Source organism: Uloborus diversus, chromosome 4 (genome assembly GCF_026930045.1).
Source record: "Uloborus diversus isolate 005 chromosome 4, Udiv.v.3.1, whole genome shotgun sequence".
Classification (NCBI taxonomy): Eukaryota; Metazoa; Arthropoda; class Arachnida; order Araneae; family Uloboridae; genus Uloborus; species Uloborus diversus.
This window is the reverse complement of record NC_072734.1, coordinates 60905927-60928809: the sequence shown is the minus strand read 5'-3', so window position 1 is coordinate 60928809 and position 22883 is coordinate 60905927. Positions and strand designations below refer to the sequence as shown.

Sequence of the window (22883 nt, the reverse complement as noted above, 5' to 3'; positions counted from 1 at the left end):
GTTATCTACCCCCGCTATGAAAAGCATAATACATTGTAAAATACTAAATAGATTCTATTTACAGACAGCTGGAGAGAACATGTTAGCTTTTCTTGATCCTAATGTGAAGCATTAGTTTTAGCATTAATTTATAGCGGGTTGCCGAAGTATCTACAGGATCAATACAGGCTAGGGTGCCGTGAGAAATATAATTTTTTAAAGGATGTTGCAAATTGAAAAAGTTAAGGAACCCGATTTATGGGTTTATCGACTCTGAGGCATATGGTGTGAAAAAGAAATATTGTTCAAAAGATTATTATTATTTTTTGGTTTTGCAATCTTTTTAAACATTATGGTTTTTACCAGATTTTTCAGCTTCTTAGGAAGTTATACAATTTTTTGAGGGGTGGTAAACACCCTGCTTTGTTGTGACAAAAAGAATCACATATCTAAAATAAATTGTTTTTTTATTTCATATATTGTCCTGTATACAATAGCAGTATCAAAACCTAGACAAAGAAAATTTCTAATGCCAGTATTTACACTAGTCTTCATAAAAATCTTATTTCCCAACTCAGTGAATATAACAAGATAATAATACTGGTTTCCCCCCATGTTATACATCAAAATAATTTTTAAAAACCAATTAGCTTTTTAATTACACCTTTAGGGTGAGAACACAAAACATTTTAAATTTGCATTTTCTCTTTCAAATTTCAGAACTACATTCAAGACAACTTAGATGTCACTTTTGATTGTACAGATCGGGATTTCAGTATTAACTGGTTGCAGTTTTAACACAATTTACATTGCATCAGAATAATTGAATTTTTTTTTCCAAAATCCATTGTTATTTGCTTATATTAGCTTTTAAGTTAATTAAAAATTAAGCCCCTATTCCCAAATTATGGTCACTTTGATTTCTTAAAACATAAAACACATTTTTTTTTAATTTATTTTTTTTATGGAGATACTGCAAGTTTACAAGATTTTTAAAATCTTTGAAAATACGTTAAAATTCTGATCACGTTATATATTACCATTTTTCATGGTTTTAAAACAATATAGTTCTTTCTATTCATAAACACTTTGAAAAGTTATACATTGAGTTATTACAATGTTGCTGGTTAAATGAAACATTTCTAATACAGACAGGGTTTCAACTTTTAATAATATACCTATGCTTTTATTTTACAAAATACAAGAATTTATCATGAAGACTTATTTTCGAAAAATATCTTTTAGGTCAATTTCAATATTATGCTACTCCTCCCAATAACACAAAATTAAAACATTACATTATTTTCTTCCTTTTTTATTGAAGCTAAACATTATTCGTAATATTGTACTTTATTATAGAAGATCTTGATAACACATACCTTGGGATATTTTCAGAGATCAATTAAATAGCATTTAGAATAATTATTATATTTGACATTAGAATTATTTTAAAATACAAACAGCATTCAAGAACAAATAATGAAACTTATCATTTAGAAACAATGAAAGATAAATTATAGTATGGCTCTGATAACAAGACACTTCACCTTGGATGACTAATATTTTACGATTGAAGGAAATTTTTATGCAGGTAAGTTGCCAATAATTGTTAGTAGCACAGCAAACCCCTTCCAATCGTTTAATCCTTTACACATCAGAAGTCATCTTATCGGAGTCATACTGCAACTAATACTTTTATTACCCCCCTGCCGGGTAGCAGACATAGCACGACATTGTGAAGTAAGTCACAGGTTCTTGAGAAAGTCTGCAGTATTTTTTACTTAGGGGAGAAAAAAAGTGAACATTTTCTAGTACTGCATTAGTACTATTTTGAAAACCTGTAATGTGTATGGTGAACATGAATTTTTCTTTTTATAAGATCAGCATCTTCATTATTAAGCATTTCCCACAGCAGTCTTGGATTTTAATCTGACATTGGTTTGTCTTTCAGATACTATTTTAGGAATTTTAATTTAGCAGGCGACACAACATTGCTATAGTATACCACAATTGTTGGCATTAATCTTCAGACAATTCTACTTCAAAACTGAACACAAAAGCCAGCGTTAGTGAACCAAATTTTCCTTGTGAAGCACCAGTGTTTTGTTACAATTTTGCAATTGGCACGTACATAAAAAAAAAAATTGATTTTGTAGTTGTCAACAACAGTGGTGTTCCCATAGGAACCATATATGCAGTATACTCTCAGACATTTTTTAGATACATTACTTGTATGTTATGTATATGATCTCAAGGGGATATCACACGAGAGAAATTACGGGACATCGCAACCGCAATAGGAACCGTCAACGCTATCTGGAACTGGTTTTTCGGGCGGGAAGTTGCCTACAGGGTTACTGCCGGTTGCTCGATTTGCTCACAACAGGGGCTACCATTTTTTAGTGTACATCCATGTGCTTGCGCTTGTTCATCGCTTTTCGTCAATTCCGCATTTGGTTATCACGCTGCGTCGCGTTAATTCGACACTTATGGATGAAATTAGTAATCGAATACTTAATGCAGCTCTTGCAGCTTTAATTGTATGTGGATTTGTGAAAAGATGGCAAAAAAAAAAGGGAAATGATCAAGGCAATGATTGATTTCAGAGCTAGAGCATCAATTATTATTTCATGCAGTCACCAAAGCTCCTCCTGTTAAATTCATATTTGAGTTTTAACATTAATTTGTAGAACTTATGGTGAAAATTTCAGAAAAACAGAAAACTTTTATTACTATTAATTGAATGTTTGATTTAAAGTGATACTCTTGTTACATTTAAAGAAGACATACAGAATATATGACTTCTCTAGGCATATTTTTTCCCATAACTACTAAATTAAATCTTAATTTTAGATAGGATTTATTAGTCACTTATTGACAGGTAAGAAGAAATTTTAATTCTAACAAATTATACCTAAATTCATAGCTAAAAACAAACATGACAAATAAAAAAAAAGCCAGCAAACTCTGATCAATAGGCCTTTTATAATTATTTTTTTAAACTTCGAGTTCATAAATATATTGGAGATGTGCTAACACTTTAACTTACACAAATATAACGCCACTAGATACATATTGCACACAGGAAAATCTGTGGCCGAGTTCATTAAAATAGTTCCAGACATTTAAAAATAAAGTGACGCTTTAAAAAAATGTAATGAAACGATGATGCGCATTTATACAAGCTATACAAGCATTTATAATACAAATAAGCTTAATACTGAGCAAATTAACACTGCATTGAATATTAGTACGTCTCAATCAATATTTCAAATGTTAATAAAAATAACTTTATCATTTAATAATGCCAAACATAATTTTTGACATCTCAACAAAATATTTCAATGTGCGTATCATTTTTAAAAAATTCTTTGTATTATCATATTCTTTGATTTTCAGAGGGATTATTTTTCTTGACTGGAATAGAATACATGTGTTACTACACAGTCAAAATATTACTAAATAGGTGGAGCTAAAAGTAGAGTAAATATTTCACCATTTCACTTTGCCTCACATTCTCCTACATTTTAAGTATTTTCAAATGGTACATACTGTATGTACCCATCAGTTTGAATTAAAAAAGAAAAATACAGCTTCAATGCTATGATTTTTAAAAAGGAATTTTCACGCAACTTTTTCAAGGAAAAAATTTACTGTAACTGTTCAAGTATCAGAATGGGGTGGCTTCCTCCAGTCAAAAGTAGTACTTTTATCACTGAAATTGATAGAATAAGCAAAAAAAAAAAAAAAACTTAGACCCAAAAATACTTTCATTTTCCCAACCGTTATTTTTTAATTAATTCTTTTAAATGTCCGATTTTTCAAACAAAGCGCGGTCTTGATGACGTTACAAATACACGTGAGTAAAGATGCGAATTAAATATTTTGCTCTGTGAATGTCAACACGAATGGCATTTCATCATTCGTGACGTCACACGACAGAAATGTAAACAATGAAAGCGCCACGATTTAAGTAATTTTTTTAAAATATTAAACAAAAACAAATTATTTAAAAAATGGTCAGATCCTATGTTTTTAAACATGCTCTTTCAGAAAAAATACGTTAAAGTTTTAGAAACGACCCCATTGTAACATTTGTGCAAAACAATTTTCAAAAACCTAATGAAACGAAAAACACCAATATAAATTAAGAAATGCATAAAATTCGCACTGATGTTAACTAACATATAAGTAGCAATTTAAATTCAAAATCAGATGCAAAACCAAAGATTAAATGTCACTCATCCGTTTTTTAAAGTGTAACTGAAAATTTTTGAAACATAAAATAAATAGAACAATAAAAAGGAATCCCCACATTTCTGTCGCCACGATTGCAAATATATTTTACAGTGACGCTGCCTGACGTCACGAAAGCCCAGCGCCCTGATTGGTTCCTTCGTAACTTGCCCAGAATTAAAGGCAATTTTTTTCTAGCGGAGGAAAAAGTTTGCCCCTATACGAGCAACTGCAAATTTCCATAGCACACGAGAATTTTGGAGCAATCCTTTGTGGAAGTGAGTAGAAAAACCAGTTCCGGATAGCGTTACGGTTGCTATTGCGGTTGCGATGTCCTGTAATTTCTCTCGTGTGATATCCCCTTCATACACATCTTGTGCATGATGAATTACTGAGAGTATACCATCAGAAAAATTGATGGGAACATCAATTGGTTCAATTGGATGGGTCAACAATGTTGGCAGACTATAGCTGCATTCACAGAGTCAATGTATTACCATTGCAGAAAAAACAAATTCAAAATTTTATTTCCAAAAGAATATTGTTACCTTTGAAAATACAGAACATTGAGCTTTCTTACTGTTTGTTGTAACTTATTGTTTTCTTCTAATAACATCTATTCAATTGAAAATTGAGTTCTAAAGATCTTCTTTCTACTCTACAAACAAAAGTTTTTTTTATTTAATACATGTAGATTTTTTGTTTCCACTTAAAATTCAAAAATATTAATGCTTTGCTCAACTGAACCACAAAAATACTATTACACAAATTGAAATCACAATATATGTCATTACAGTCAATTAACAGACACCCTGATGCAGAATTCATGATTTACTTATTGATATCTTTTTTAGAGGTCAAAAAAAATGCTCTAAACATGCTCATCCTGGGACAATGAATTGGCTAAGTGTGCGTGAATTAAACTACAAACTTCTACACATTTGAAGAACATCAAACTAATAAATTGAAAAATAACAAATACTTAATTCTTATTTTAAAAATTTTCTTTACAGGCAAACAAACATAATACAAATGAATGGAAAAATTATCCACAAAACAGTGCCATGGGAAAGTGTAAGTGTACCACATGCGAAGTGCACTGCACACTCGTTAAAGATCTATTATTGTTATCACTGAAAAATGATCTTTCAGTTAATAAAGAAATAAGGAATATTAAACAAGTTTTTTCTCAAACAGAATAACAGAAAGTAATAACTTTAAAACAAGGAAAAGGGACAGACATCCCACTCATATTTCAACTTTATCTCACAAAGTTAATTAACCACAGCACTGGTTGATAAAAGCTTAAAAGGATTAAAAATGTATATGAATAGAAGTTAATAAAAATTAAGTTTTTGAATAAAGGGTTACCCATTAAAGTATTATGGATAACGCAAAAATGTTGGTTCAGGGGTATACCATATCAAAATTAGTTTTAACAATCAAATTTTTAAATCAGTTTTCTATTTTTTTGTTCAAGAAACAAACGAAGACTTGCTGATATGTTCTGATTAAAGAATTGATTCTTGTAAAGAAAACTTTAAGCAAATTCCTTTATCATAGTTAAAATTAGTTTTTTTTTTAAATTTTTGTTGAAAAAAAGTTTTAACACAAACATATTAAAAAGCAAATAATATGAAGAAAAAAAAAGGAACTAATAGTATTTTAAAAGAGTTACAATTAAGAAGAAAAGATTACCTATACAATAGAAAAAAGTTTACCACACTCAATACTGAAATATAAAACACTTGAATCTTCCAAAAAGATCCATGGAAATTAATGTACTCTACTTATCAAATGCTTTATACATTTTTCTTTGCTAAATTAAAATTTCATGTATACAAAAACTAAAGCCTTTTTACAGATCAATTATCATAATCACACTTTGATAAAACATTAATCAATACTTATTACACAGCAATGCCTTATTTTACATTTCTAACAAAATTTTCAATCGGATCAATTGAAAAAAACGACACTGAAAAAAACAAAGGATAATTAATTTTGTCGATAATTTTGAGCATCTTCAAAATTTACTTGACTTACAAGGCACACAAAAACTCAATACATACTTAATTCATCAAAAAATATACATAGATATACAATCAAACCTTACTTGTGTTAACCACCCACTTATTTCAAAATTAAAGTTTACGAAAAATTTTGTAAGATAACGTACATTGAGTGCAAAAAATTAATGACTTAATTGTAATTTTTAACCATTTTAATTTAACAAGACAACATTAAAGGTATTTTTCAAAAATTGAGATAACTACTTAATTTTTAATTTATTTTGTATTTCTATAGTTAATATTCTTAAAAAGTTTTTTGGTTAAAAGTTTGTACATCTTGGCTCAGTGAAAAGTCTTCATTGAAAAAGTTAGTGTTGAAAAAGGACAACCACACATTTAAAAGGGTGCAATATCTTTTGACTTAGTTCATCATAATTTAGATACAATATCTTTTTCAACATATAATTTCTTTTATCATTCTCTTCGTCTCGTACAACATCGGTTAAGAAATGTATTAAAAGTGTCTTGTATCATTGTTACATTTAAAAAACCTGCTATGTGCAATCAATACCAATTTCCACTTTTTCATTGATTCAGAAGCAATTTTACATGTGGATTGGTTTTGAAAATCCACTCTATGCATATTGATTGTGACTAAAAAATTCAAATTTGTTATGTGTTGAGGTGAAAACAACTGAACAACTGTGAAATATTGTGAAAATCAATGACAAAGAAAATCTATTACATTTAACAGTATGAAGTTAAAACTGGAATAGAAGATTCAAAAAAGTAATTTTTTTCTCCCTGAAAAGTTGTACAAATACACATAGCGAGTTTCGGAGGAGCAATCAAATATATGATAAGAAATAGCAAAAAATAAAGATAAAATCAATGTACAGAATAGGTAACCATGGATTTGGCGTACTCCACCTTATTATTTTGAATTTGTTTGAAAATCAAATACTTCTTGAAATATTGCACTTTAAAAGTATCATTAAGAATTAGGAAGACAAAGACTAACATAAGAAGGCTGATTGTATATTCAATTTCAAGTATTGTCTATCACCGAATCAGGTAGTGTATTCAGAATGCAAAATAATAATTTTTTAAATACAACTTTACCTGTAAAAAATATAAAGGACTAAGATAATTAAAAGAACCCAACTGTACTAAGTTAGTGATAAAATGACATTCAGACATTTGTGAGTGCTGACTGTGCAGAACTTGCACATCATTCTGTTGTTTAAAAGCAGAAGCTTGGATGAATGACTGTCGTTGCTGCTCTTCATCGTTTTTGTTGGACTGGAACATTAGAAGACATATAATCTGCAAATTGAAATGCTCTTATTATTATACTTTTAGTAGTAGGAAACAAACCAGTAATGTAATTATGACAGTAGTTAGATGCAGTTGGAGGCAGGTCCGTCAGTATTTCCTGTGGGAGAGGAGGATGCTTTTTCCAATAAAAATGCATTCAGTGTATCTTTATTGGAAAAAACATCGTAACAACTATAAAATGCATAATTATTGTTACTCCCCGATTGCCCAAAGATTAAAAAATGTATAATTAGCATTTTAAGTAACCTTTTTGTTTGAAAATTTCCATTTTTGCTTAACACTCAAGAGAGATTTTAGGTTAAGTGGACAAAACAGACTTAAAAAAAAAAAAAAACTCAAGCTCGAAAGACAGTACTAGGAAAATAAATTCCTTATTAGCAGGGTTGGCCAGATTGGACCCAATTGGGATGGACCCTATGGTTTTTTTTTTTTTTTGGAAAAAACCTATTTAAAAAAAAACCCCATTATTTAGCCCAATTTTGGGTTTTTTTAAAATTTTCTGAGAAGTTTTTTAAAAAATTGATTAATTTAGATATTTTCACAGTTTAAACTTATTTTTTATTTGCTCTTTACCACAGACAATGGACAGCAAAAATGAATTTTGAACTTTAATAGTATTTAACTCCTGACGGCATTAAAAAAATACTTCAAAGATTTTAAATAAATATATTTAACTTTTTTCTTTAACTGGTCAATAAATAACTCAAATCATCTTTACTTAGTCCTGTCACGTCTGATTTTCTCAATATTTCTAGATTGTACAGAGGAAACTACTCTAGCTATTAGGTGGAAAGGAAACTACTCTGGCTTTCAGGTGAATTATTTTCTGCAAACCAACACGTCACAAATCTCGAGTCAACAAGGTATATTTTTTAGAAATCAACAGGTTTCTCAAACGGTCAGACAGGAAACAGAATAGGATGTACAATATTTTTATTATCTTTAGAATAAGTTTAATATTTCTTACTCTGTACACAGAAATAGAAAAACATGCAACATAAAATTCAAAGAAATGTCTTGACTAAGCTGGAATTCACTAAAAAGGGACTTAAACTACTTGAGGTTCTACAGTAGCTTTGCATAACAAAATGAGATACAATAAAGTAAAATGCAAAAAAAAAAAAAAAAATCGTAGTGATGAAAAACGAACACTAGATTTTATCACTCGAGAAGTAACTTTGCCTTAACTGTTGGTAATCATGGAAACTAAAAGATCTGAAACTTCACCATTCTTCGGTTTTGTCATCTTTTATACTTTTCTTCAGAAAACGCTGAATTTTAACTACTTTTCCAGCTTTTTTTACCCCAAGACAATTTTTGCGCTTTGTCCATATACTTACACTACAATATGCTACAAGTACCCCACATTTTCCCTTAAAAAAGAAAAAAAACCCAGCTTTAGTTGGTTTTTTTTTTGGGGGGGGGGGGGGAGGGGTTATTTAAAAAAATCCTGTGTCCATGGGCTTTTTTTAAAAAACGGGTTTTTGCCAACCCTGCTTATTAGTCAAACCAGATATATAGAAAGAAAAGTGATTAATAAATGAAAAAACTTTTCATTAGGTTTTTTTTCCCCTTTCTTTTTTGTTAATACACTAAGGCAGGGGCACCCAAAATGGGTGCCACAGGGAAAGGCGAAGGTTGTGGTGAAGTATCAAAGGTAACAATCTATTGCATGATCGATTTGCACAAATGGTACATTTTTAAGCCTATCTCAGCACTTTATCCCTAGAACTTTGAACTTTGGCATTAAATAGATATATGTTCAAATATAAGGAATCATTATGCATCATAATATGAAGAATTAACTTTTTAAAAAGTTTTCTTGTATTTAAAAAATAATGGTTTGAACATGTCCCGGACATGATTCTACGGCATACCTGCCAACCTTTGAGAAAATAAATCCAAAGATTTTTATTTTTTTATCCAGAAGATTTTAACGCAAAATAACATTAAACAGGACACCTACCCTCTTTACATTTAACAATATGAAATTTGTTATTAATTTAATATCAATTGAACTTACTTTCGATCCGCAAAAAAAACTTGCAATGCTTTCTTTAAAAGTTTTGAGCGAACGAGAAGATGATAAATGGCACTGAATTCGTGCTTCAAGTTGCTCGCAGCGACACTCGCTTCGATTGGATCCCGATGAAGTCATGCACTGTATCACTAAGTGAGGTTATAATCTTGCCTCATGTCTTCTCGTGCGATTCTCCTACGGCAACCTCTCCTTGGCATAAAATGCAGTGCTGCATTTTGCAAACCTATCATTAGCGCCAAAATTGGCGAGATACAATTTTTTTCCTGCAAAACATGAAAAATCTGGAAGATTTTGCTCATGGAACCGAAATTCCGTCAAACTGCCAGGAAATCCGGAAGGGTTGGCAGGTTTGGTACGGTCGCACTTCATCGTTAAAATGCAGTTGATACTTCACCATATGACACATATTGGGGAAAAAAAGAAAAATACATGCCTAAAACCATAACTCCCATGCAAATGGATTAGGCAATGTATACAATAATGGATATAGACTAGGGTGCTATGAAAAGCTAATACTTTAAAGCATTGCAAGTCAGAGAAATGTCACTAAGATGCAAATTGTTAGTTATTGAATCAATACTAAAAAACGCAACATTTTTGGATCCGCACTCAGGCCACCATGGTCTGAGTCTATAAAGACTAATTTGGGTATGTTGCTAAAATGAAAGAAGTGAGAAGCAAAGGGATGTAAGTGTTAAAATTCAAAATTTGGAGATAACCAGAACACAAATGGTAGTTAAAACTCTTGCTTTGGGCAAGAGATGATAAAAATTGCCCTGGTAGATGCAGCTCTACAAAGAAAATAACAGAATTTTTTTAAAAATACTAAGCACTTTTCTAACGCACTCAAAAGGACAAAATCTTTCAGGGTCAGAAAGGACAATTTAAGTATTCCTGTAGTTTTTGAAAATGACACCACAAACGAAGAAAAGTGCGACTCAAGTCATGAAGAGAATTTATTATCATTATTTAGCTTTCAATCATAACTTTGAGTGTTGAAACATGCATATTTTTCTTATTGGGAAAGTTTGGTTTGAAATCACTGGAACTACACTTTTCGTTTGTGGTGTCATTTTCTTGGAATTTTCCAAAACTACAGGAATTTCTAAATTGTCCTTTCTGACCCAGAAAATTTATTTTGTCCTTTTGAATGCATTATGAAGAGTGTTTGGTATTTTAAAAAAAAAAAAAAAAATCTGTTATTTTATTTTTTTAAGTGTAAATGTATTTCAGAAATTTGATAATTTAACCATCACGAAACTTCACCTTATTTTTTCATATAAATGCTCGGTACTAAAAGGGTGGAAAAACCGATATGCGTGTCTAAAACTTTAAGCAGATAGTACTAAATATTAATCCTTATGCTTTCTAATTTCATGCTTGTTTCAGAGAAGCCTGGATTCAAAATTTTCATTATGACTGCTTTTAACGTTACTGTTGCAAGGCAACAAAATTTGTAACAATGGGTTTTATATTTAAACATTTAATGGAGAAATTACATGAAATTTGCTATTTTCCATCCTAATCGAAATTTTATTTCAGAATTTTTCAGCATTAAGTTGTATCTTAAGATTAAGCAAATCATTTACTGGAATCCGGAAGTCTCCAAGTGATCTAGTTGCTGAAATATAATCAAAACCAAGCCTCAGATTACTCTGTGACAAACAGGCCAAGTATAATAAAAGTGCTTAAAAATTCAGAGTAAACCTATCTAGGTTTTGATTTTCAGACATGTTTTAACTTTAAAGAAAAAAAAAAAACACTTGCCTCAAATGACAACACGATGCATTTGGGGATCAAGGGAGGAGAGAAACTTACTTTGTCTGTCGCCTCCGGAGTTCATCCCCCTGCCTCCCCTTCCACGGCGGGGGCCGTAGCCCCTGCCGCGGTATCCACCGCCGCGACCTCGCCACGCATTCCGCCGCATCCAGCTGTTGTTGGCCGAAACTCCGAACGTCTCCACATTCAGTTTTCGCTCCTGCCTCCAGTCGTGACGATGAACGTTGCTGGAAGGGAGGAATTAGGAGAAAATTACGCACTGGCGGGGAAAAACAACAATATTTAAGTAGGGAAAAGGAATCTAAATGCTAAAACAAGGGATCTTGATGTTTACTCTTTAGGGTTAAAACCAGGGACGCACGGATGGATCGGCAGTAATTATATACAGTCGGTTAATTTTAGCCGATTGAGCGACTGAAAATAATTTTAGTTGAAATTACTTTGGTTTAGAACATGTAATTATGCTAATGAATTTCGGACTAAGGATTGGCTGAATTTTATTATTATTAGTGTTTAAACTACTTGTGCTTTGAACAAGAAACTATACTGATTAAATTTAAAACACCCAATAGTTTCGAGTCAACCCAACAGTAGTTCACAATGAAATTTAAATTTTAAAGGAAAAGGGACAGGATTTTTAATAAACAGACTTTTAGGGACTTGAACTAAAAAAGGGACCAGTTGTGAGCCCTGTTTATTTTATTATAAACAATATTTTATTCAAAATATTACTTTTGTTATGCATAACGCAAAAGAAATATTTTTACATTTATGTATCTGAAAATCAGGAACATCAATAGATCTCCCCCCCCCCTTTTTTTTGTTTCAAGTCATTAAATGTTTGTCTTTTCAAAATTCAGTCCCTTTTCTTTGAAAATTTTAAGTTTCCTTCTAAACCTTCCCCATAACCTCCTATCCATTTGCCTTTCCTTTTTCCGAAAAAAAAGATTAGGTTTCTTGCATCCCTACATAGAAAGTTAGTAAATTTTGAATCAAATGGGGCACAACAACTAGAGTTCAAAACAATGGGTAGGTGTAAGAATTTCATTAAGCAGTTTCTTGTTCTAGGCAATGTCAAAATGATTGGTTAAACCCGCCAATCATAAATAATCATCAAAGCGGCTGATTACTAATTTCTGCCAATCCATTGCTGTATCCCTAACTTTACCCAAAAGTTAAAATAAACCTTCCCTTTTTTAATATCTAATTTAGGTCCTTTCTTTCCCAAAGGACAAACTCAAGCGGAAAGCAGGTTCAATAACAGCAATATTCTTCAGACTTCTAAACACCACCCAACAAAAGGCATATGGCCAGAAATTTAGTTTTAGCCATGAAATTAAGGTCTCAAAATATTTGTTTCACACCTTTAAAAATGATGATCCTAATAAAGAATATTACCATTATTCATTACTACATATTTAAATTTATAATGTCCGACTAGAGAAGCCTGACCAGTCAATGAACACTCGAGCACAATTTCCCTTTCCGAAACTCCTAATATTATTAAAGACTAACATTTTGTGCATGATAGTAAAAACATTTTTCCTGCCATTACAACATGTAATTATTAAAAAAAGAAAAGAAAAAAAAAACTGGGAGAACTTGATTGCTCCAGCTTTAAATTTTTTGTGTGGTTTTAATAAAAAGGGGCACAACGACCCAGTAAACAAACTACACTTTCTACTCGATGATTGTGATGGGTTTTTGTTTTAAACCTAAGTTTCACAGAGCCTAACTAGACCAACTGAACTGAAATATTGTTGGCCCGCCTTGCCTTCTGGAATTTATTATTTGGCCTTTGAGTAAAGAAGGTTGGAGACCCCTGACCAAAATAATGAAACTGTCATTTGATTAAATACAGAAAAACCCAAATGCACAATAAAAGTTACCTCAATGAGACTTGTTCAAAGAATGAAGTGCTGTATTGAACCCCCCCTCCCCCCCCCACCCAAAAAAAATCATCTTGTGATCTCATTAGGAGTTTCACATGAAAATTAAAAATTAGTTTGTAAACGGAATAAATTTGCAATCAGTTTCAGAAAATTAAAAAACAAGGGAAAACTCAGAATATTGTACAAAGTAGCTTGTTAAAACAAAATGCACATACAACACTGAATTGCATTGAGATGGCATACCCTTTGCTTCGTTCAACAGCTTCACAACTGATGTTATCAAAGAAAGACTTTGCTTTGTTGTAAAATGCCTTGCTTTCTTCATCCTCCGGAACACTATTTTCATCATTCCAAAGGCCCTCATCTTTCTTATCTTCAGTTTCAATGAGTGGAGCAGAATCTGATGGGGGTGATTCTAAAAGAGATTTAAATGAAATTCAAGTACTTCCAATAAAAAAGTAAAGTGGAAAAGATTATACACATTTTTTTTCCTCCATCCAATAAAGATGCATATAAAATCAGGCTCAAAACAGATTTTTAGTAGAGATCCACGGTGGAAGGGCTTAAAGTACTGCAGAGTTTATAAAAAAAGTATAATTTGACTTTTCAAGAGGATCAGTGTCTGTCTATTGTACAAGATGTGTTCCTCAGGCAGTAAAATGACATTTACAAAAACTACTAAAAATTGACAATTGAAGATATTGAGATATTGATTGATAGTGAGAATTTTTCAAAAAATAAATTTATTGACTATAAAGTGAAACTTCGATAAATCGAAATTGCAGGGAATGCGAAAAAAATTTTAGTTATCGAAAATTTGGCTTATTGAATATGATAAGAAAACGTAGAATAAAATGAAATACCACCGCTGAAACTTATTAAATTCATAATATGAGCAAAAAAAAAAGTGATGGAATAATGTATCAAAGATAATACTGTCGCCTCAAAGCAACAGTAGGATATTTTAACGCTATTCCTGTGATTACTGTTGGCCTTACTGTTGTTCTGAGGCGGCAATATATACTTGACATAATGTTGTACATTATTAATGTATACTATAATTTTATAAATTCAACAGTTTGTATATGTTGGAAAACAAATTTATTTTATTTATTTTTTTGTGTACCAAAAAGATAGTTAAATAAAGAAACCTCTAATCAAACATTGCTTTGAGAAAAAATTTGTTCATTCATTTTACAGTTCTAGGATACTTTTAAAGCATCGAGAGGGAGTCGAGAACATTCAGACGAGATTCGGTAAAGATGCGCTATACATCTGCTGCTTTTCTTGCATCGCTAATGGAAACGGGGCTTTTTTTTTATTGCTTAAAATTATTGAAAACTTGAAGGTAAACTTCAATGCAATTTCCTTCTTTTCTATGCCACAATTGAATCAGCTCAACTTTTTCTTGGAAGCTTAAAAATTTTTAATTTTCTCATTGCCCACTTTAAAGTTATATCCCAAACGTTCAGGAGTCAATGAAATGGCACCAGCAGCTTCGTAGATCACCGTAAAAACCTAAAAATAGCTCTTCCATTCAGTGACCCCCCATCATCCTCTCCCCTCTTTAAGCAAGAAGTAGAATTTTTCCATAATCTCGAGTATACGCACCCCTCCTTGTAATTCATCATTTTTGGCTGCACTAAATCAGAGCTTAGGTTTCCCCAATGTGCAGATTTGTCTTTTCTACTGAAGGAAATGAAGTCAACAATACATTTAAAAAAAAGGGGGGGGGGGGGAAAGCTTTCAAAATTATAAACAAATAATCGGTGTCAGAGATTTATTAGATCCACTTTGTCTAGACACCTTTTGATGCAATGCAATGGCGTCGATTTCATTCTTTTTGAAGGTAAAAAAAAAAAGCACGACTTTGACTTATAGAGATATTTTAGCGAAGAAATTTGGACTACAGCCATGAAATAAAATTCGACTAATTGAATATTTCAACTCAACGAAATTGGGCTAATCGAAAATAAATAACATTAATTCTCCATTCAGTTAGACGAAATAAATATTCACTTCGACTTACCGAAGTTTTCAACTCATCGAAGTTCAACTTACCGAAGTTCCACTGTACTTACCTTATTAAAAACTATTTGAATATTGTAGGTGTAAATGAGTTTCTAAGGAAGAATTTAACCTCTTACAGAAAAATAACAGATTACAAGGATAAATGAGGAAATTTTATACTAAAACTACTCAACTTAAAGAAAATAAATAAAATAGTATTTGTAAAAATATACTTTTAAGGGCTTGAGAAAGACTAGTTCTGAGCTCTCTATAATCAATCATTCATAAGAAGAGATATAAAAAGAGCAATTACTTGGTACTACTTCCTCTGTATCTGCAATTTTCAATTTACCAAGCTTTCCCTCTAATTCTTGAAATTCAGCATTAGCTTGCTCAAAATCATACTCTCCTTCAAACTCTAAGACGTCTTTGGACCTGCCAGAGTAATTCTGGCGATTTCTGCCTTGTTGTCGGCCTCTCCTTTGACTTCCTAAAAATCATGACAAAACAATAAGAGTTAGGAAAAAAAAATAAGTGTTCACAAACCAATAGCTGATTTTGGATAGATTTCCAAACGCTGATTTCAGGAAAAATTGTCAAAAAATTCCATCACGTACCAATTTTTGAGAAATTGAAAATTTTGATTTTCGTAGCCCTACCATTAAATTGTGTTAAACTTAAGGAAATAGATGAACGTATAGTATAATAAATTGTCCTTATGGCGAAAACAGAAGCTTTTTCTATCTATGGGACAATTTTTATGTTAATATGCATAAAAATTTTTTGTTTCAACTGAGTTATCTTAAAAATTGATCTAATTTGTTAAGTATGATAAAAATAATTGAAAAAAAATCAGTTATCATAAGCTGATAGCTTGCTTATTTTTCTCTACCCTCTTTGATTGAAATGACTCAGAGCAGAACAGCAATTTTTTTTATTTATAAGGATGTCTGTGCAGGGTTCCTTTCTCCCGGCAGATGAGTGAGCCTAATGTCATGATTTTCATACTTTTGAAGTTTTAACCTATCTATTAAATATAATATAAAATGACTTGTATGAACCTCCCCCCCCCCCCCCCTCTTGATTCCTTTTGTTATATTTGAAGAGAATTTGTGAGAAGCATTAAAGAAATGTAACATATTTAATGAAATGAGTATATTATGCATTTTCGGTGTAAATTTTGTTGACTAGTACAAGTTATAGGCTCCATATAAATTGTGTCACCCTTTTGTAGAGGATTTGAAAAAATGATCAAAAGGCACATTTCCATACCTGCCAACATTCAAAGAAAAAAATCCAGTAGATTTTTTTCAATGTAGCGCAATATCGCTTTTTTTCCATGTAATTGAGGGGAAAATGGGGATTTTTTATTATCTCTTAGGAACTACTTTGATATACTCCCCCCAAATCGGAAATTTGGCCACTTTTTTTCTCACTCATGGTACAAAATACAAGAAAATACTAAATTTGGCAACAGCAAAAACCTAAAAGCTAAAAAAACCTAGATGGGCAACACAAAAATAAGAAACAGCAACCTAAAAAGTCCGTAGGGAGTGCCAGATTTTGCGAGTAATTTTTTTTTTTTTTAGGGGGGGGGGGGTATATCAAAGTTATACCATCTCTTAAAGTACAATCATATGCAAGTTCCTTGAGTCATACACAGAGTTTAATTAATGAAATTATTAAATGGAAGAATAAAAGTTAAAGTAATACTTTTTCAATGAAAAGTTATTTAGGGAAAAAAGAATTTCAATTATCTGTAAAAATTCAATCATAGACAAGTTTTTTTCAGGTCTTCAACAAGATTTAATCTACTTTTTTCGGCCGCAAAGTGCCCGATAATAGCGGTCGTTTTGTGTACAGGAAGAAATGTTGTAATTAAGCAACATAGGCTTAGCGATGAGTGCGCGAAGCGAGATCGCAAATGTAAACAAGAACTGATGTTGCCAGATTCCAATGTGCTAAAGTTTGAAATTGAGTGGGAAACTTTCAAACCATGGAGTAAAAGCGCTAAAATGATGTAAAAATTTATTTTAAACGGGTTTATTGTTTTCATTTTCAAGAAAATCCCTAAATGGAAAGATTTTTTTTAGAGATTAATAAAAACCGGGAGATTTTCAATAAAAATCGGGAGACCGGGAGAAATGTCAAAAATCCGGGAGTCTCCCGGAAAATCCAGTAGAGTTGGCAGGTATGCATTTCTTATTGTTTTATACATAAATTAGCTTGCAAATAATAAACCTACAAAAATTTTAAAAACCTTCTTTCTCCAACTATGCTTTTTTGTTCATATTTAAGCCCATTTTGTGAAAAATCCTGATGTGATTGAGAAAAATGAATTCCATATTTGGAATCAGTGCATTAAATAGTATAAAAATCACACATAACTGTACAAACACTTTTTCATGACCCGAATTTTATAGGCCTGTGCAATTTATCAGAAAATTTAAAACATTCAAACATGTATTGAAAAGGTATCTGAACAAATACAAAAGTGACGACCAGCAACAGGCTTGGGCCCAGCTACACTGGTCCTAGTCAATTTACAGTCCCCAATGAAGATCAATGGTCCTCTTAAAACCATCTACTCCCTTGCTCATTACCACCTCTTCTGGCAAGCTGTCCCAAGATTCCACTACCCTGCTAAAATAATAATTTTTCCTAATATCCATGTTAGAATGAGATTTAAATAGCTTAAAACAATGACCCCTTGTCCTGTTTAGACAGCTAAACTTCAGCCCCGTAACATCTTTAATTTTAATAAATTTAAACAACATGAATCATGTCCCCTCGGTCTCTTTGCTCAAGGCTGTACATTTTTAGCCTTCTAAGTCTCGAATCATAGTCTAAATGAGAAAGTCCATTTATTAGCCTTGTAGCCCGCCTTTGAACCCTTTCCAATACATTAATATCTTTCTTAAGATAAGGAGACTAAAACTGAACAGCATACTCCAAATGAGGTCTTACCAAACTTCTATATAAGGGCAGAAGAACTTCTTTTGATTTGTTTGAAATAGATCTATTGATAAATCCAAGCATCTTATTGGCTTTGTTACTAACTATGCTTCACTGTTGGCTAAACTTTAAATCCTGACTTATTAAGACGCCAGGATCAGTAACTTTGTCTGCCTTACTAATGACTGAACCTTGTAAATAATAACTTGTACACTTATTTCTATGCCCCAAATGTAGCACTTGACGTTTCCCAACATTAACAGTCATACCTCATTTATCAGCCCACTCCGTAATACGATCTAGATCCTCTTGCAGCTGTTTTGCTTGTTCTTCATTTTCTACACTCCCCATAACTTTGTCTTCATCAGCAAAACACAGTTCATGTTCCCAGAAATATTTATATGCATATCGTTCATAAAAACAATGAACAAAACAGGCCCTAACACTGATCCTTGAGGAACCCCACTTAAAACCTCACTCCAATTAGAATAATTTCCCCTTACAACTACCCTTTGTTTCCTTCTGGTCAGCCAGTTTTGTACTCAAATGAAAGTTTTCCCTCCTATTCCTATATCAGCTAATTTGCTAAGTAGAGCAACATGCGGTACCTTATCGAAAGCTTTTCAAAAATCAATGTAAACAACATCTACAGGTTTCTTATTGTCCAAAGTCATGGTAACTTTGTCATAGAAAATGTAATAAATTAGTAGCACAAGATTTACCTTTCCTGAAACCATACTGAAAACTAGTCAATAGATTATTAGTCGCTAAAAAATTAACTATCTTAATTTTTATCAATGTAAAAAATAAATCTTAAATTGCATATAACTCAACAGCAACAGGTTTATAGCAGACTGGATAATAGGTATAGAAAATCTTGTTCTTTTTCTTTTGGACAGGCCCACAAGCAAAATGCTGACAGGGATCTAGCTCAAAATGAGTTTTGTAATCATAGAATTTAATGATTCGTTTAAAAGTATTTTATCTCACAGCCACTCAAAGAAGAAAATCTCAGTATTGCTCATGGTGAAAGTCATAACACACAACTCATGACACTAATACTGCCGTCCTAACCAAAAAAGCAGTTTTTCCATTTTTCACTCTTTTGTAAGAAAAAAGAGAAACACTATGCAGCATGCCCCCCCCCCCTCCAGCTAAATAAAGAACTTAAATGTACGTTTTCTCAAATTTAACAATTTGAGAGATACTGCTTTTATAGTTTGGGCAGCAGAATAATAATAACTAGCTGCATTGCCCGGCTTTGCCCGGTGTATTTTGAAAACAAAAATTGTGTCAAGCGACGTATATTCAACAATCAGGCATAAATAAAAGAAAAACAATTATGCAAAATTTCCCCTCCAAACAATGACAACAGATATTAAAATATTTTTAAGAAATTAAAATAAAATGAGAAAGATGGATTTAAAAAGCATACCCTTGGAAACACAAAATAAAATAAGTTTCAGAATTGAAAATGAGAAAGATGGAAATAATGGATTCAAAAAGCGTTACCGTGGAAACGCAAAATAAAATGGTTAAAAACTTGAATGGAGAACAGATTTTTGAACTTCATTTAATTCGCTTGTACCTTTTTTTCTATTGAAGATAGAGGGGTAAACTTCCGACCATAGGTCGAGTTAGGTCTGGAGTAAAAATGGTAGCTGTTTTCAAGGGTGTCAAAAAGAAAACTGTAGGACAATTCCTTCACTTTTTATTGATAAATTTAATGAAGAAAGTAGTGCCTAAATTTCAGCTAAGCCTAAGCAAATTCGAGCTAAAAACGTAAATAACTCCTGCCGCAATTAAGTTAGAGTGTTGGAACAAATTGCGTAGAACGCGGAAAATTCTTCCCTTTCCAACGATATATAATATTAGTAATTGTGAGTAATTTTGCACCCCTATATTCGGGAATTTATGTGAAATTTGGGCCTAAATTGGAATAAAAAAAGAACTATTCATCGAATTGTTTTCTAACTGGTCTGCAAACCTTCTCAGGACTTAAAGGAACAAATTGTGAAAATTTCAGTGAAATCGGCCAGATAGTTCTCGAGTTTTACGAGTTCAAACAAACAGACGCTTTTTGGACACTTCATTTTATACTATGTAGAGATTTATATCTTTCAATAGATATCACTTCTTGAAATACTTCATTTTTATTTACTCCCCTAATTTAACAGGGTTGATACTTATTTTTAAAAGTGAAAATCAAAAAATTTTAAGGATTCATTGGAAATTATTAGATAACTTCAGGTTTCCCATTTCAAAGTTTTACAGGGGGGCAAAGTACTTGATGCACATTGTATATATTCTTATACATGCATGACATTGTTCCCAAAATGCAGGGAGAGGCATAATCGACTGCAATGCCCCATTATCAGTGAATTATCTTTTAAAATTTCATACATCACAGGGAAGAATGGTCAGAGCACAAAAAGGAGGAAATCCGAAAGAAAAAGAAGAATTTATTACATCATGCAGAAAAGAGATGAGATCAAAAAAAAAAACCCTGGAGTCCATGACATTTCAAAAGTCAACAAAAAATAACTAATTTACCACTTTCAAAGAGAATACAAAAATTTTCCCCCTTAATTACGCTTGAAATAATTAGATAGTAATTAATATCATACATGGCACATATTGTTCTTGAAGCACAGTATTTATTTCTCAAATTGCAGCTATAAAAAATATCAGGAAAATGGGGATAACTGTAAGAAATTATTTGTATATTAAACCATTATTTTTTTAGTGTACATTATTGGAGTGAGAGGCAAATTGAAAGAAAAGAATAAAAATCTCTTTTCTTCAAGATATTTAAACTATGGTTTGGTTATTATTGCTTTTCATTTGTTTCTGTTACTAATATCCCATTTTATACAAATTTTCTGTATTGCACCATGTCTTGCAAGTTTGTTTATTTGTGTATAAATTTAAATTTTGAAAGAGAGGCAGCAATTTATACCCCCCCCCCCCCCCCCCCCGAGTGCTTGAATAATTAGTTGAGGAAGCCAGAGTTCCATCTTTGTTGCATCACTCAATAAAATCAATTTTTCATATTTTTTAGATAAAAAAATATTTGAGTTAAGGTATTGAAAAAATGAATGTAAATTTTAAAATAAGGTTTGGTTGTAAAGTAAAAATTTACAACAGAGTGAAAAATCTAAGCTTTCCTTATGTAGTAGAACATACTTATCACAGCAAGAGTTGAATATGTATATATATATAACTGATTATCCTTTTTCCTTGTATTGGAACTCAAAATTTCAGTTAAAAATTTCATAATACTATTTCATGATCAAAAGAACAGTTGCTTTATTTGATCATGAAATTCCAAAACTTTTTACAAGCTGTAAAGCCTAAACCATTAGAGATTCCCCATACACATTTTGAACGCTTTTTTAAATACATAAAAAAAAAAGTAACCATGCCAAGTTTCAACACAATCTGAGACTGTGGGGTTGGACCACATTTTCTTGATTGACTTTTGCATTTTTTCTAAAATAAATTTAAGTAATAAAAATATTTTTGAAATAAAGAGTAAAATAAGCACATGTGAAGTAGCATATGATAAAAAAAACTTATTTCTAAAAAACGTTTTTTAGAAATAAATTATAGCCTATGTTGCTTCTGATAATGTAGCTATCTGTGGTGAAAAAATGGTTAAAATCTGTCCAGTAGTTTTGAAGTTTGCCCCAGACATACTAACATACAGAAGTAGTCATTTATGTATATAGATGAGGATTCTTAAGAAAGCAATAAATGTAATGCTTGCTCCAGAGAAGCTTGGATTTAAAATTTTCGTTATGATTACTATTAATACTGCTGTTGTAAAGCAACGAATTCTTGTAGTAATGGGCATGGGCGTCGCGGCCGGGGGGGTCCAAGGGGTCCGGACCCCCCCAATATTTGAGGACCGGACCCTCTCAATATTTGAAAATCGGACCCCCTGGATAATTGTCAAGATGAAATTCATTATTTTGGGGAAATTATTTTTGCTTTGAAGACTTTAAACGGTTGCGTAATATATAATTTACCATGTTTAATTAATATCAAATAAAACGAAATGAACATCGAAAAAAAAATGAACTAAAAAAAACAAAATATGTGATGTGTATAGTGAACGGAAACTCGGAAAGTGAACTTCATTGACAAATTATTGCTCTGCTCTACGCACACTAGCTTTAGTGAAGGATGCTAGAAAGGGGATACCTTCTCCCGAGTGCAATGTCAACCATCCATAGTCGAGTCTCCAGCGTATATGCACCCCCCCCCTTTTTTACGACTCTCGTGCTAATAAGTCAACAGACGTCAGACGGGGATATGAGCTTCTGCCCCTTTCTTTCTTATCTCGTTTCTCGGCGCTTCCAGGTTTCGTTTCAAGTTTTGCAGTGTTTATTTCGTCGATTCGGTTCAATTTATAGCGACCCCGATGTTTCCCAAACAAAATGAGACACCAGACTTCTTTGGCGGTTTTTTGCAGCTGGTAACAACACCCTGGTCAAAGGATGCACAAAAATTTAGAAGACCACTTAGCTGGTCAAAGGTTAAGTTTGGGGTAGAAAGGGAAAGGAGACGTGTCATTGTTTGACATTATTCAACACGTGGCTTCAAAGTACCTTACCGAAGCGCGGTTTCTCAAATGTG

At 32.0% G+C, this 22883-nt stretch overlaps 1 protein-coding gene across 1 annotated transcript in view; it reads right to left on the bottom strand.

The window, feature by feature from the left end:
• Window positions 1-438: 438 nt before the first annotated feature.
• Window positions 439-22883, bottom strand: part of LOC129220099 (protein LSM14 homolog A-like) — a 44029-nt gene continuing 21584 nt past the window's right edge. The window contains exons 5-8 of the mRNA XM_054854439.1: window positions 15601-15777; window positions 13521-13692; window positions 11425-11612; window positions 439-7553 (exon numbers count right to left, since the gene is read on the bottom strand). Of these exons, the coding sequence (XP_054710414.1) occupies window positions 7513-7553; window positions 11425-11612; window positions 13521-13692; window positions 15601-15777 (578 nt within the window). The 3' untranslated portion in view covers window positions 439-7512. The remainder of the gene's footprint in view (window positions 7554-11424; window positions 11613-13520; window positions 13693-15600; window positions 15778-22883) is intronic.